General features: G+C 40.9%; 1 protein-coding gene across 1 annotated transcript in view; it reads left to right on the forward strand.

The window, feature by feature from the left end:
• The first annotated feature begins 578 nt into the window (after positions 1 to 578).
• Positions 579 to 12,916, forward strand: part of ctc1 (CTS telomere maintenance complex component 1) — a 68,546-nt gene continuing 56,208 nt past the window's right edge. Inside the window, exons 1-6 of the mRNA XM_055661477.1 lie at positions 579 to 678; positions 2,790 to 2,977; positions 5,455 to 5,719; positions 7,263 to 7,486; positions 8,565 to 8,706; positions 12,410 to 12,727. Coding sequence (XP_055517452.1) covers positions 637 to 678; positions 2,790 to 2,977; positions 5,455 to 5,719; positions 7,263 to 7,486; positions 8,565 to 8,706; positions 12,410 to 12,727 — 1,179 coding nt within the window. The 5' untranslated portion in view covers positions 579 to 636. The remainder of the gene's footprint in view (positions 679 to 2,789; positions 2,978 to 5,454; positions 5,720 to 7,262; positions 7,487 to 8,564; positions 8,707 to 12,409; positions 12,728 to 12,916) is intronic.

The raw sequence follows: 12,916 nt of genomic DNA on the forward strand, positions 1-12,916 counted from the left end.
GCTTACAATATTCTGTTGTGCTGCAGCAAGTAAGAATGTCATTGTCCTATCTGGGACACGTGACGATAAACTCACTTGACTTGAGTAACATCGCTGGAGAAGGAATGGGTGACGTAATGACGTTTGACCGTGGTTACGTCACATGTTGGTGTGAGTGACGCGTGTGGGCGGGGCTCCTGTCGGCTGGCCGCTCATTGGCTGGAGCCGGGCGCGGTCTGTGGGAGCGCGGGTTTCATCCGTCCCCGGCCTCCGGCTCCCTCTCTCCCCGGCCTCCGGCTCCCTCTCTCCCCGTCTAGGCTCCCTCTCTCCCCGGCCCCCCGCTCCCTCTCTCCCCCCGGCCTAGGCTCCCTCTCACCCCGGCCTCGGGCTCCCTCTCTCCCCGACCTAGGCTCCATCACTCCCCGGCCTCTGGCTCCCTCTCTCCCCGGCCCCCTCTCTCTCTGGCTCCCTCTCTCCCCGGCCTCCCGCTCGCGCTTCCCCGGACTCCCGCTCTCTCTCTCTCTCTCTCCCCCCCCCCCCCCGGACTCATTACAGTGGATGTCCCACCGTTAAGATGCTTTAGGGGCCCGGCCTAGGCGCCCTCTCTCCCCGGCCTCATTACACTGGATGTCCCATCGTTAAGATGCTTTAAGGGGCATGGAAGAGTTTGTGGCGGAGTTTGAGGAGCTGGGCGGTGCTGTGAGTCGCGTTTCATTTACTGGAGTCACTGGGCTGAACGTATATCAATGCCTAATGCACACTGCATAGAGTACACCAATACATAATGTACACTGCATAGAGTACACCAACGTCTATTGTACAATAATGTATACTAGTGAACAATATGCATCAATGGACATTGCACAGTGAACATCAATTCCGAATGTACTAATGTACACCAATACATAGAAAATAAATAGACAATAGGTTCAGGAGCAGGCCCTTTGTGTCGAAGGGCTCGAATGTACAATACCTGTTGTACATCAATGTATATCAGTGAAAAATGTACATCAATGCTTAATATACAATGCACGATACATCGGTTTACGTCAATGCCTAATATACTACGCAATGCCTAATGTACACCAATACCTATTGTACAATAATGTATACCAGTGACCAATGTACATCAATGTCTGATATACATCATTGTATACATCATTGTATATCAGTGAACAATGCTTCTGTGCCTAATGTACATTAATGTATATCAGTGGACAAAGTACATCAACACTTAATATGCATTAATATATATATTAGTGAACAATGTATGTCAATGCCTAATTTACACGAATATATATCAGTGAACAATGTACATCAATGTCTAATGCACAATACTGTCATGGTTTAGTTGCTGCACTGATAATGTGCAGCTGGTGTTATCGATGTGGCAGCCAGAGAGTTTAGATACTATCAATTTTAAAAATCTATTTTCCCCCCCTTTTAACTACAACTAGATTTTCATTGTGCCCATGCCTCAACGTACTTGTGCATATGACAGTAGACTTGACTCCATCTTGCAACTTCCACATTGACAATAAAATAAAACATCCATTTTATTTATAATCATCGTGGATTGGGGTCCGCAGTCCCTACGTTGGGTGGTTTGTTCTTGATTCCAAGTCAACTGCCCTCTTAAAAGATCCAACAAGCAGTGAGTGATGGGCAATAGGAGGCTGTAAAAAAAAGAAACATAGAGGTAAACTTACAACTATCCAAATCTGAAGGAAAACACATTGTGTGGAAGAAAATAAATCAGGAATGGCAACAATACTGGGAACAGGAGACAAAGGGGAGACACCTCTATTCGCTACAAAACAGAGTGGGCATTACAGCAAGAAGAGGGGGGAACAGGTAATATTAACAAGATTGAGGATAGGACACACTCACCTGAACAGCACATTAAAAATATTGGGAAAACACCCTACTGGGCTGTGTGAGGAATGCCATCAACCAGAAACAGTTCAGCATGCCCTAGTTGCATGTAGGAGATATGAGACAGAAAGAGGATTTATGATCATTGAAATGAGGAAAATTAGATTGACAGAAATATCAGTAAAGAACATTCTAGAGTGTGGAGGGAAAGGAAAAGGAATAAAGTTGTTGTTTGATTTCTTGAGGGCCTCTGGGCTTAAAAAAAGGATCTAATATAAAGACTTGAGTAGGGTGGAATGAAGCCAGAAGGTGGCAGCAATGCAACATTGCGGATGCCGGCTGCAGTAAAACTCCGAAGAAGAAGAAGAAGAAGAAGAGTGATGGGCAATAAATGTTTCTGAAATTTATTTTCTTATGAATGGAGTAAACCACTCAACAAATCCAGCCTAGGCCAGCTCTCAAAAGCATTCCCAAATACAGATTTCTTGGTATACAGGTGTTTGTAGAACTATATCTTGATATATCTCTATCAATGATGACCAAAACTTTCCATCTATTTGAAGGGTCACATCATTAAATTAGCAACAGCAAATTAAACCATTTCTCAAAACGTTACACCATAACTAGACACAAAATGCTGCAGTCCAAGTCTTACACCATAACTAGAAGCCCTCTAGAGTCAGAGTCATTGCCATAGAAAGTTATAATTTGCACCATGCTGTTTTCATGGACTTTGTGGGAATTTTGTTATTTGATATCAAATCAAATGCAAGATGGAATGGGAAGGTAAATGAGATTGCAGCATGTGACATTCACATTTGGTACTTTGTGACTGCATTAATGATGGAATAAAAGGTTCGGTTTGGTTTGAGGTGGTTTAGCAAAATTTGATATTGGCTGTGAAGTGATTTTTATTTTCTTGGATTGCCTTGCAGACTGTTAAGTGGCTCCAGAATCTGTTCAGGTTTACAGAGGAGAACCTCCTTCCAGTAGTGCATTCTGAAATAACTTGCAAAGAGCTGAGCACCTGTCTTGTTAAATGCCTGCGCAGAATTTGTCTCAATTGCAGTGATCCCTGCTGCCAAGAAGGACAAAATGAGCTTGCTCTTCTTTTAAATTACAGGTATTGTAAGCCACAAATCAAAATTTTATATATACAACTTTTCTAAATGCATCATTCAATGTTTCGGTTTTCATATGACTTTAGCACAATTGCAATATATTGCAGTTTCTAAGGTTAACATTTAATTTGAACTGTGTCTCTTGAATTTGAGTCCTTGTGCTTGGTTTCATTCATTTGTGCCAGTTATTGTGCACTGTGCTCCATCCTCGACTGTTTTGTTATGGAGCTCTTGAACAAAAGAGGTTAGTGTGACCGGGAAGACTCCTTAAAACTTTACTCTTAATCATATCTTCTGATATCTGCTTCCTTGACTCAGTCTCTTTAAGTTTAAAAGTGCTTATGTGAAGCCCCAATTCATGTTATACACATTGAAGGTCCTATGTAAATCTGTTATTATCATTATGATTCCCTAGGGAGACACATAAACCATTTAAGCCACAATTAAATGCCAAGGTGAAGGGACCATTTACAAGGAAGAATCATTTAAACGAGTGGGCTCCTATATATATACTTATTATGGTACATTGTTAAGCCTCTGCTGGCTAATTCATGGTGTGTGATTTTTCATCTTAATATTTGGGTTTGTTGCTATTCAAAATCTACACTATTACAAAGCTGCACACAAAGTGCTGGAGTAACTCAGTAGGTAATGCACCATCTCTGGAGAAAATGATTTTTCTTTCTCCAGAGATGCTGCCTCTGGAGAAGAGGCAGCATCTCTGCATGATTCAGACTGAAGAAGAGAAACGTCAGCCACCCTTTTTCTCTAGAGATGCTGCCTGACCCGCTGAGTTACTCCTGCACTTTGTGTCAATCTTCGGTATAAACTAGCATCTGTTCTTTGTTTTTTATGCTATTCCATCTCTGGTTATCATTGAATAATGTTGTATTTTTTTTATCTTCTAATGTACTATGGAATTTTGTGGATGTGTTAATACCAACAAGAAGTGTTCTTCAAAAAATAAAAGTGCAATTCTGTAAATTACAAACCATAATCAGCTTTGTACTCAAAAGTATAGCTTTGTAATCACCTGGTACTGGCCCACAGCAGGAAGTTGGCTACTCGGGATATGTTCAATTCAGTTTAGTTTATTGTGACGTGTAGTGAGGTGCAGTGAAAAGCTTTTGTTGCGTGCTATCGAGTCAGCAAAAAGACAATACATTATTATAATGGAGCCATTTACAGTGTATAGATACATGATAAGGAAATAACGTTTAGTGCAAGGTAAAGCCAGTGAAGTCTAATCAAATAGTCCGAGGGTTACCAGTGAGGTAGATAGGCCTGGTCTCTAGTTGTGGTAGGATGATCCAGTTGCCTGATAACAGCTGGGACGAAAATGTTTCTACAGTATGGTTTGTGAACTCTCATGAGCATGAGACTCATAGTCAGTCAAACGTATGATAATATGGCTGTGATAACCAGCCAACATCAAACCAGGCATGAGACATCTACAGCTAAATGATTTTGCACAATTGTGACTGAGATTAAAGAGGCTTCAGACTAGACTTATTTTGTCACTGAGCAGATCAGATACGGTCCCGGGCTTCTTTGCTCTTGTCTAGCAATAACTAGAATATTTGTGATCCCATTTTAAGGTACTTTTAGATCAAGGAGATTCCACTGAGAGGTTCCCTTAGAGAATTTTTGCTTGTCATGGCAAATAATGACTTTGCATCAATCAGCTGTCAGTTTCCAGTCACTCAGTCACAATCACAACAGCTGAATGTTGCTATTAATTGAGGAGCAGGAAAAAAAATGTACAATTTGATTCCATGTCTCTTGATTGTACACTGCAGACAGGGAGAATATGTAAATGCTGAAAGGTTGCTGTTGTGCTGAAAGTTACCATTTTGTCTCGGGTTGACATATAACTCGTCCATAAAACTAGGGCAGGTAGGCGGAAGAATGGCTTCAATGGTGTTATGAAAGTGGAAAGTGGCTGGTGATCTCTCACCAAACTACGGAGAGGTGGGTGAAGATCAAAATTATTCAGTTACAGATTAGTTCATTGTCATTCCTTATTCACGCGATGCTCTCAGATTATACAGCATAGGGCGGTGCAGTGGTAGAGTTGCTGCCTTACCGTACCAGGGACCCGGGTTCGATCCTGACTATGGGTGCTGTCAGTACGGAGTTTGTACGTTCTTCCTGTGACCGTGTGGGTTTTCTCCGGGTGCTCCAGTTTCCTCCCACATTCCAAAGACGTGCAGGTTCGTAGGTTAATTGGCTTTTGTAAAAAAATTGTGATTTGTCCCTAGTGTGTAGAATAGTGATCGCTGGTTGGCGCGGACTTGGTGGACCGAAAGGCCTGTTTCCGCACTGTATCTCTAAAGTCTAAAGACTAATGATAAGCATGTTAAATGTACCCACGCTCCAGCACCATCTTTCTATGAAGGTTTGAATATCAATTGTCACATTGATAATTGCAGATTGGTTCCATTTACTTGCCTGGTAACTTGAGGTTATTATCTTGCAGATTTGTATCTCTTTGTGAGCTCCAATCACAGCAGAAGAGCCCATGTTGTAGTCATCTAGCGTGGAGTGCTAGTCAGTTTGAGGAATGGAATCAGGGCAAAGAAAGCTTTCCAGGTGGACACAAGCCACTCAGTCGCACAAACCTGCTGCTGTGTGGCTATCTAACAGACAAGATCTGTAATATTCCAGGTACTTCAGAGATTACAGGAGAGCAGAGCGATGGAAATTTGTATCTGCAGGGCAAGAATGGATTCATTCCTTGTGAGGTAAATGGATTTCAAAACCGAATTGCCTGAGACTGTTCTGCTGATTACTTTTGGTGTCTTAATTGATTCATGAAATTAAGTGATGGTAGAAAATAATTACCATTTTGGATATTGGTCCATTTGAAAGAAGTCTGTTTTCAACGTGTTGGGTTCAATGTATAAACCAGCATCTGCAGTTTCTTTTCATTTTTTCAAGGCACGGCATTTATTTCCACTGTTATGCAGATGACTTACAGCTCTACCTCTCTCTGAAATCCAACAACTGGTCAAATTTAATCAGCCTCATGCACTGCCTCAAGGACATAAAATGTTGGATGGCACAGAACTTCCTCCAACTAAACGAGAGCAAGTCTGAGGACATCCTACTCGGCCCCTCCGACTACATCAAAACGATAACAGGCAGCCTTGGCAGCCTAACCTCCTTAGTGAAACCGCACGTCAAATACCTTGGCGTGATATTTGACTCCACATTAAAGTTCGACCAGCAAGTCAAGTGGTAAAAGCCAATATCTTCCAGCTTCGTACCATAGCTAAAATCAAACCTCCAATTCGACGACCTTGAAAAAATCATCCAAAATCAACCTGGAGCACCTGGAGGCAACCCAAGTGTTCCCGATCACAGGGAGAACGTGCAAACTCCACGCAGGCAGCACCCAAGGTCAGGATCAAACCTGGATCGCTGGCACAGTGAGGCAGCAGCTCTACCAGCTTTAGTTTGTGAATTTTCATTGGAATTGAAAATTTACATTTGGTTATTGATGTAGCAGGTTAAGTAGTGCTCCATATCCTTGTAAACCTAAAAGTGTGTGAATGGTTAACAAATTCTGGAGATCAAGAATAATTGAATTGTCATGTTTTTTCCCCAAAACAATTTAAGTACTGGGATTGAAAGCAATCTGTTTCTGCAAAAGAAACTGGGTCATGGTACTTGCTAAATGATAGAGTACTTGTAAATAAACTTTAAAGTACTATAAAGTAAGCTCAGTAAAAAAATATTTAAATCCTTAGGGTTGGGTTGAACAGGTTGGCTCAGTCTGAAGAATGGTCTTGACCCAAAACGTCACCCATTCCTTCTCTCAAGAGATACAGCCTGGCCTGCTGAGTTACTCCAGCGTTTGTGTCTATCTTTGGCTCAGTCCTGTTGTTTTTAGAGAGAGAAAAGAAAAATCTCCAGTTTCTCAGTTAGCCATTCATGCAAATTGGATATTCAATTTTTACTGGGCAATGAATATGTATGTATTTCATGTTCCAATCGATGACTAACGTTGCCGTCTGTGAAACTGGCTTTCCAACACTAATTTGAGTCGCACCCTTAAATTTAAACTGTATTTGCTGTGCTCATGCCATTCTTTAGTAACTTGTCAGTTTCTTTGTTGAACTAAATTAAAGCGCATGTTGCAATCAAAAGCGCTTGAACAATAATATGGTGGAAAAAGTCACTTCCCAGTGTTTGTACCTGTTGTTTTATGAAACTGAGAGTTATAACGATGTTTATATTTCTTTATATTGAATTCATATCCTTTCATATGCAATTTTTGACTAGATTCTCAAACTGGATCTGCAATGGTTGGGGCATTTGGTACTGTTTTCTAGCTGGAGTTATATTCCTATGAAAGATTGGAGACCACATGGAATAGAAACTGGTTACCTTGAAATAATGGAAGCCCCGTGCCTCGTGCTTCCAAAACAGACAGTTGATAAACTAATGGGACCAAGCAGCCTGAACGTATTGATGCCTGACACTGCTATTCATCTCCTGAACAAAGGGTAAGAAGTGTGTAAAGAACTATACTAATTGGCTTCATCGTGATTTCTCTTGGGCAGCTTACAATCCAGAGGTATGAATATTGATTTCTCAAATGTAAAGTAGCCCTTGCATTCCCCCTTCATCCATCCCTCCCCCACCCCAGTTGTTCTGCTAGTTTCACTGTTCGTATCCCCTCCTCCTCAGCCAACATTGTGAGCTCTTTGACTGTTGGTACCGGCTCTGGAAACAGGCCCTTTGGTCCATGGAGTCCTGGACGACCAGCAATCCCTGCACACTTACACTATCCTAGACGCACTAGGAACAATTTACAATTTTACCAAAGCCAATTAAACGACAAACTCGTTTGTCTTGGGAGTGTGGGAGGAGATCGGAGCACCCATGGAAAACCCACTCGGGACACGGGGAGAATGTACAAACTGTTCAGACCGCACCCGTAGCCAGGATCAAACCTGGGTCTCTGGCGCTGTCAGGCAGCAACTCTACCGCTGCGCCAGAGTACCGCCCTATTTCATGGCAATTATAATTTCTGCCATACATCTTGATTACAAAAATTGAGATGATCAATATTTTAAATGGTTGTTTTTGTGAGACGATTTATTTTGTCTATTTAAATGAATAAATTAATTGTTAGTGACGATCCTCTTTAATTTGATGCTGTCAGAAGAACATGTGGATTGTTTAGACTACATAGCGAGCCTGTACGGAAAATTAAGTCAGTATTTCTGACTTTAATCCTGGTAAATGTAAAGAAACCCTACAATGTCCCAATTTTAGATATTGAATAGATCTTTGAAAACCTATTAATCCCAGCTTCCTTCTCAACTATATTTGCCAGCATGTGTTAAATTTAACGAGACAGCGGATTTCCCAATTACTCTGGTGCTGTAAAGCAGCAGCTCTCTGTTATCGGACCCACCATCCTGGTTCTGGTGGGGGCGATTCTGTGCAGCAATCGGTATCTTCACTCGTGAAGTCACGGAAGTCAGGCATTCTGCTTTGCTTGGAATTATATTGATTGGCCATGTCGTGTTGTTGACAGGATGTGACCATGATTATATTGTCTTTGTCTTTGCCAAGGGTTCATCGTCAAAGAGTGAAGCTGAACATAGCTGGAGAACTTTGCCGCCTGAGTTCAGTGTTGAGTATCCGAGGGAAAACCTTCTTCTTCTTCTTTCTCAGCTCGTTTACATCTGATACTTGCCTTCCAGTTGTCATTAAGGTTTGCTTTATCTTCCATGTTGTATGCACTTTAAATAGATCTTTTAACTAGACTTGTCCAATAAATAATTGCTTTAAATTCCAACAAATAATGTTTTAAAACTAATTCAGTGGTTTGCTTTTACCATAGGTTTTCAGAATAGAAATGTCCAGACTGATCTGATTTTTTATAGTTCTATCATCAATTCACACTGAACTTGTTTTTTTTTTTATTGGAGTTATTGTTAATGCTTTCATCGTTTGTTAATTGTTTCTCATGTTGAGTAATACTTTAAAATAAATTCAATGCAATGCCAAAGTCATTCCTTGGGCTAATGATTCAACGATACTTTATTGTCGCATGTACCTAGGTGCAGCAAAATGCTTTCTGGTTTTGGTACCAGTTTTTATTTTGATTAATTTTGATAAAATATCAAATATTTCATACCAGAATTTTTGGATTTTTTTTGCATACATTAAAACCTGGTATAATATAAATCATAGAGCAGACCTCACAACCTGGTAAAATCATAGAGCAGACCTCACCTAGGCAATACACAAGTATTTGGTTTGTCGATCAGTTCTATCTTCTGCCCATCGCCACACGTTACTGTAGGCCGTTTTCCCCCCTTTGTTCATTGGGGCCACATCCCCACTGGGTCCCCACCCCCCTTTGTTCTTCCTGGCCCCCACCGGGTTGCTCTCGACGGCCCTCCTCGCTGTTTCTGTCCAGGATTGTGTCTTCATGCCATTAGAGTACTAAAAGACATAGCTGTGAGATTAGTGGATGCATTACATGTCATTTTTCAGACCTATAAATCATGGAGTGGTTCTTGCAGATTAGACATTGACAAATATAAATCCATTATCCCAAAAAAGAGAGAAAATGTTAAACTGCAGTCTGATTACTGTGATGGTGGGAAAATGCTGGAGCTTATTAGAATAGAAGAAATAACATAACATTTAAAAAAATCAACACAATTAGACAAATTAAGTATGGATATCTGGAAGGGAAATCAAATTTGACTGGAGATTTTTATGGATGTAACTTTTCAAGGATGTAACTTGTATAAATAGACAAGAAAATAATAGTGTATGTGTTATATCTAGATTTTCCAAAAGCCTTTAAAAGGTTAGAGTTCATGAGTTCATAAGTTATAGGAGCAAAATTAGGCCTTTAGGCTGATCTATTTTTCACACTCAAACCCATTCTCCTGCCTAACCTTCTCCCGATAACCCCTGACCCCCGTACTGATCAAGAATCTATCAATCTCTGCCTTAAATATCCATTGACTTTAAAATGAAAAGAACTCACTTGACTGGTGATGTATTATAGAGTCACACATCATGGAAACTTGTCCATGTTAACAAAGATGTCTCATCTAGGTTAGTCCTATTTGCCCGCGTTTGGCACTTATTCCAGACTAAACCTTTCCGATTCATGTACCTGTCCAAGTGTCTTTTTTTATATGTTGTTATGGTACCTGCCTCGACTACCTTTTCATTAGTTTAGTTTAGAGATACAGCGTTGAAACAGGCCCTTCGGTCCACCAAGTCCATGTCGACCAGCAATGCCCGCTCTCAAACACTATCTTCCACACACGAGGGACAATTTACAATTTCACCAAGTCAATTAGCCCGCAAGCCTGTACATCTTTGGAGTGTGGGAGGACACCGGAGCACCCGGAGAAAACCGACGCAGGTCACGGAGAGAACGTACAAACTCCATACAGACAGCACCCATAGTCGGGATTGAATTCGGGTTTCTGGTGCTGTAATCATGCAGTGAGACCACACCTGGAGTATTGTGTGCAGTTTTGGTCTCCAAATTTGAGGAAAGACATTCTTGCTATTGAGGGAGTGCAGTGTAGGTTCACCAGGTAAATACCTGGGATGGCGGGACTGTCATATGTTGATAGACTGGAGCGGCTGGGCTTGTAAACTCTGGAATTTAGAAAGATGAGAGGTGATCTTATTGAAACATGTAAAATTATTCAGGGTTTGGACACGCTAGGCAGGAAGCATACTCCCATGTTGGGGGAGTTCAGAACCAGGGGCCACAGTTTAAGAATAAGGGGTAAGCCATTTAGAATGGAGATGAGGAAAAACTTTTTCACACAGAGTTGTGAGTCTGGAATTCTCTGCCTCAGAAGACTTTTGAGGCCGATTCTCTGGATGCTTTCAAGAGAGTTAGATAGAGCTCTTAAAGTTAGCAGAGTCAGGGAGGGGATCTGGGGAGAAGGCAGGAACGGGGTTGTGGATGATCAGCCATGATCATAATGAATGGCTTGCTTGAAGGGCCGAATGGCCTACTCCTGCACCTATTGTTTGTTGTCTATTGTAAGCAGCAACTTTACTGCTGTGCCACCGTGCAGCCTCCGATGGCAGCTCATTCCATATACCCACCACCCTCTGAGTGAAGGTAGAAAGAAAATGCCAGAGAAACTCAGCGGGTGAGGCAGCATCTATGGAGGGAAGGAATAGGCGATGTTTTTGTCGTCTATTCCTTCTGTCCATTGATGCTGCATCTCCCGCTGAGTTTCTCCAGCATTTTTTGCCTACCGTTGATTTTTCCAGCATCTGCAGTTCTTTCTTAAACAACCCTCTGAGTGAACACATTTCCCCACAGGTTTGTATTAAATCTTCCCCCTCTCACATTAAACTAACCCTACCCAGGTGCATTCATCCTATCTATTCCCCTGATAAAAATAAATGTTGCTTTGCTTTTGTATTTGTTGTGGATGTGTGTGTTCCGATCTTGTAGATTTGCACGAGTCATGGATCAGTGTATTGGCCCAAAGCAAAAAAAGTACTAAAGTTAAGAGAGCATTTAGATTCTTCCATTCCACTCTGTTATCAGTCTGCACGATGGAAGTAACATTGTTCAAGTAACATTCTGATTTTAAATGATTGTGCTTGCATGAAATTCGTAATGAGGACATTATTTCATTCTGACTAAATAAGTTAAAACCTTAAAAATAAATGATGTTGAAATTATATGTAATCTTTTAAAGTAGTTTCCTTAGCTGGATTGCAATCCCATTATAACGGTTCAGGAGAATGAGCGAAGATAATTAAATTATTTTTAAATTTACTACTAATGGAGTATACCACTTTGCCTATAATAGTCCAAAAGTTACCTCAATGTATGTCATGTTGTCACTTGCGGGCGTAGCACCAAGACAAATTCCTTGTATGTGAATATTTGGCCAATAAACTTATTCATTCATTCATTAACTTGGATAATCAAACTTTGCGCATCTTTCCAGCACAGCACATAACTGCACGCTTGTGATTTGATCTCATCAGCTAGCAATAATTCAAGAATGTCCTCTGTGAAACGGAGTAATTGCTGACTCCATTTGAGAATTCTCCTCGTTTCATTGGGGTTAATTGAATACTTTTCATTCTGTTAGCCAGATCCCGATGGCTGCCTGAGGGTGTTTTGTTCCGTTCTTCAGCATCACGTGTCATATGTGTCTTAATACCACCACCTAGTGCGCGAATTATTTAGCTATTTTACAGCCATAACTTCTCAAACCTGCACCAGATTTACTGGCAAATGTGGCATTCGTCCTTCCTTGCAGAAAATATTCCCACGATTGCACCTAAGAAGCAATAGTGATTGTTCTTTATTTTGTTCAAATTAATTTGATGTGTAAAGGAGGGAAATTATTTAATATATGTTGTAAATTTTATCTGAATGAGAAATTTTTCTCTTTTAGGTTCCTGACAAACTCATGTGGCATCAATGCTTAGAAGTTTCAAAGCAATATATTATCACAAAAGTCTTCATTTCCAGCATCCAAGGCACCAATTATAAGGTGTTTGTAGTGTCGTCATCCTCCGACTTCTATAATTATAACGAGGGAATTGTGAAAGAACAAACATTGGCAGAATTTATGCAGGCTACAAGTACAAGTCTGGTGCCACTTCCTCCCAATGAAGGATCTTTTCAGAGGAGACTGTCAATGAGCCAGTCACCTGACAGCACCATGGAAGAGGTTCTTGAGAGCAAAGAATCTAAAATAATATCGTACCATGTGAGTATTCTATGCATGGGGATAATATTACATTTATAGAGGTCTGAAAGTAAACCTTTCTGGGTCACCTTGAAGTTTCCTTCCGCATGATCTCTTGTACGGTTTGACTTCGAAGGCATACATTTAAGGTGAGTGGGGAAAGATTTAATGGGCAGCTGAAGGGTAACTGTTTCATGGAACGAGCTGCCA

The sequence above is a fragment of the Leucoraja erinacea genome, chromosome 33 (assembly GCF_028641065.1).
Source record: "Leucoraja erinacea ecotype New England chromosome 33, Leri_hhj_1, whole genome shotgun sequence".
NCBI classification, from domain to species: domain Eukaryota; kingdom Metazoa; phylum Chordata; class Chondrichthyes; order Rajiformes; family Rajidae; genus Leucoraja; species Leucoraja erinaceus.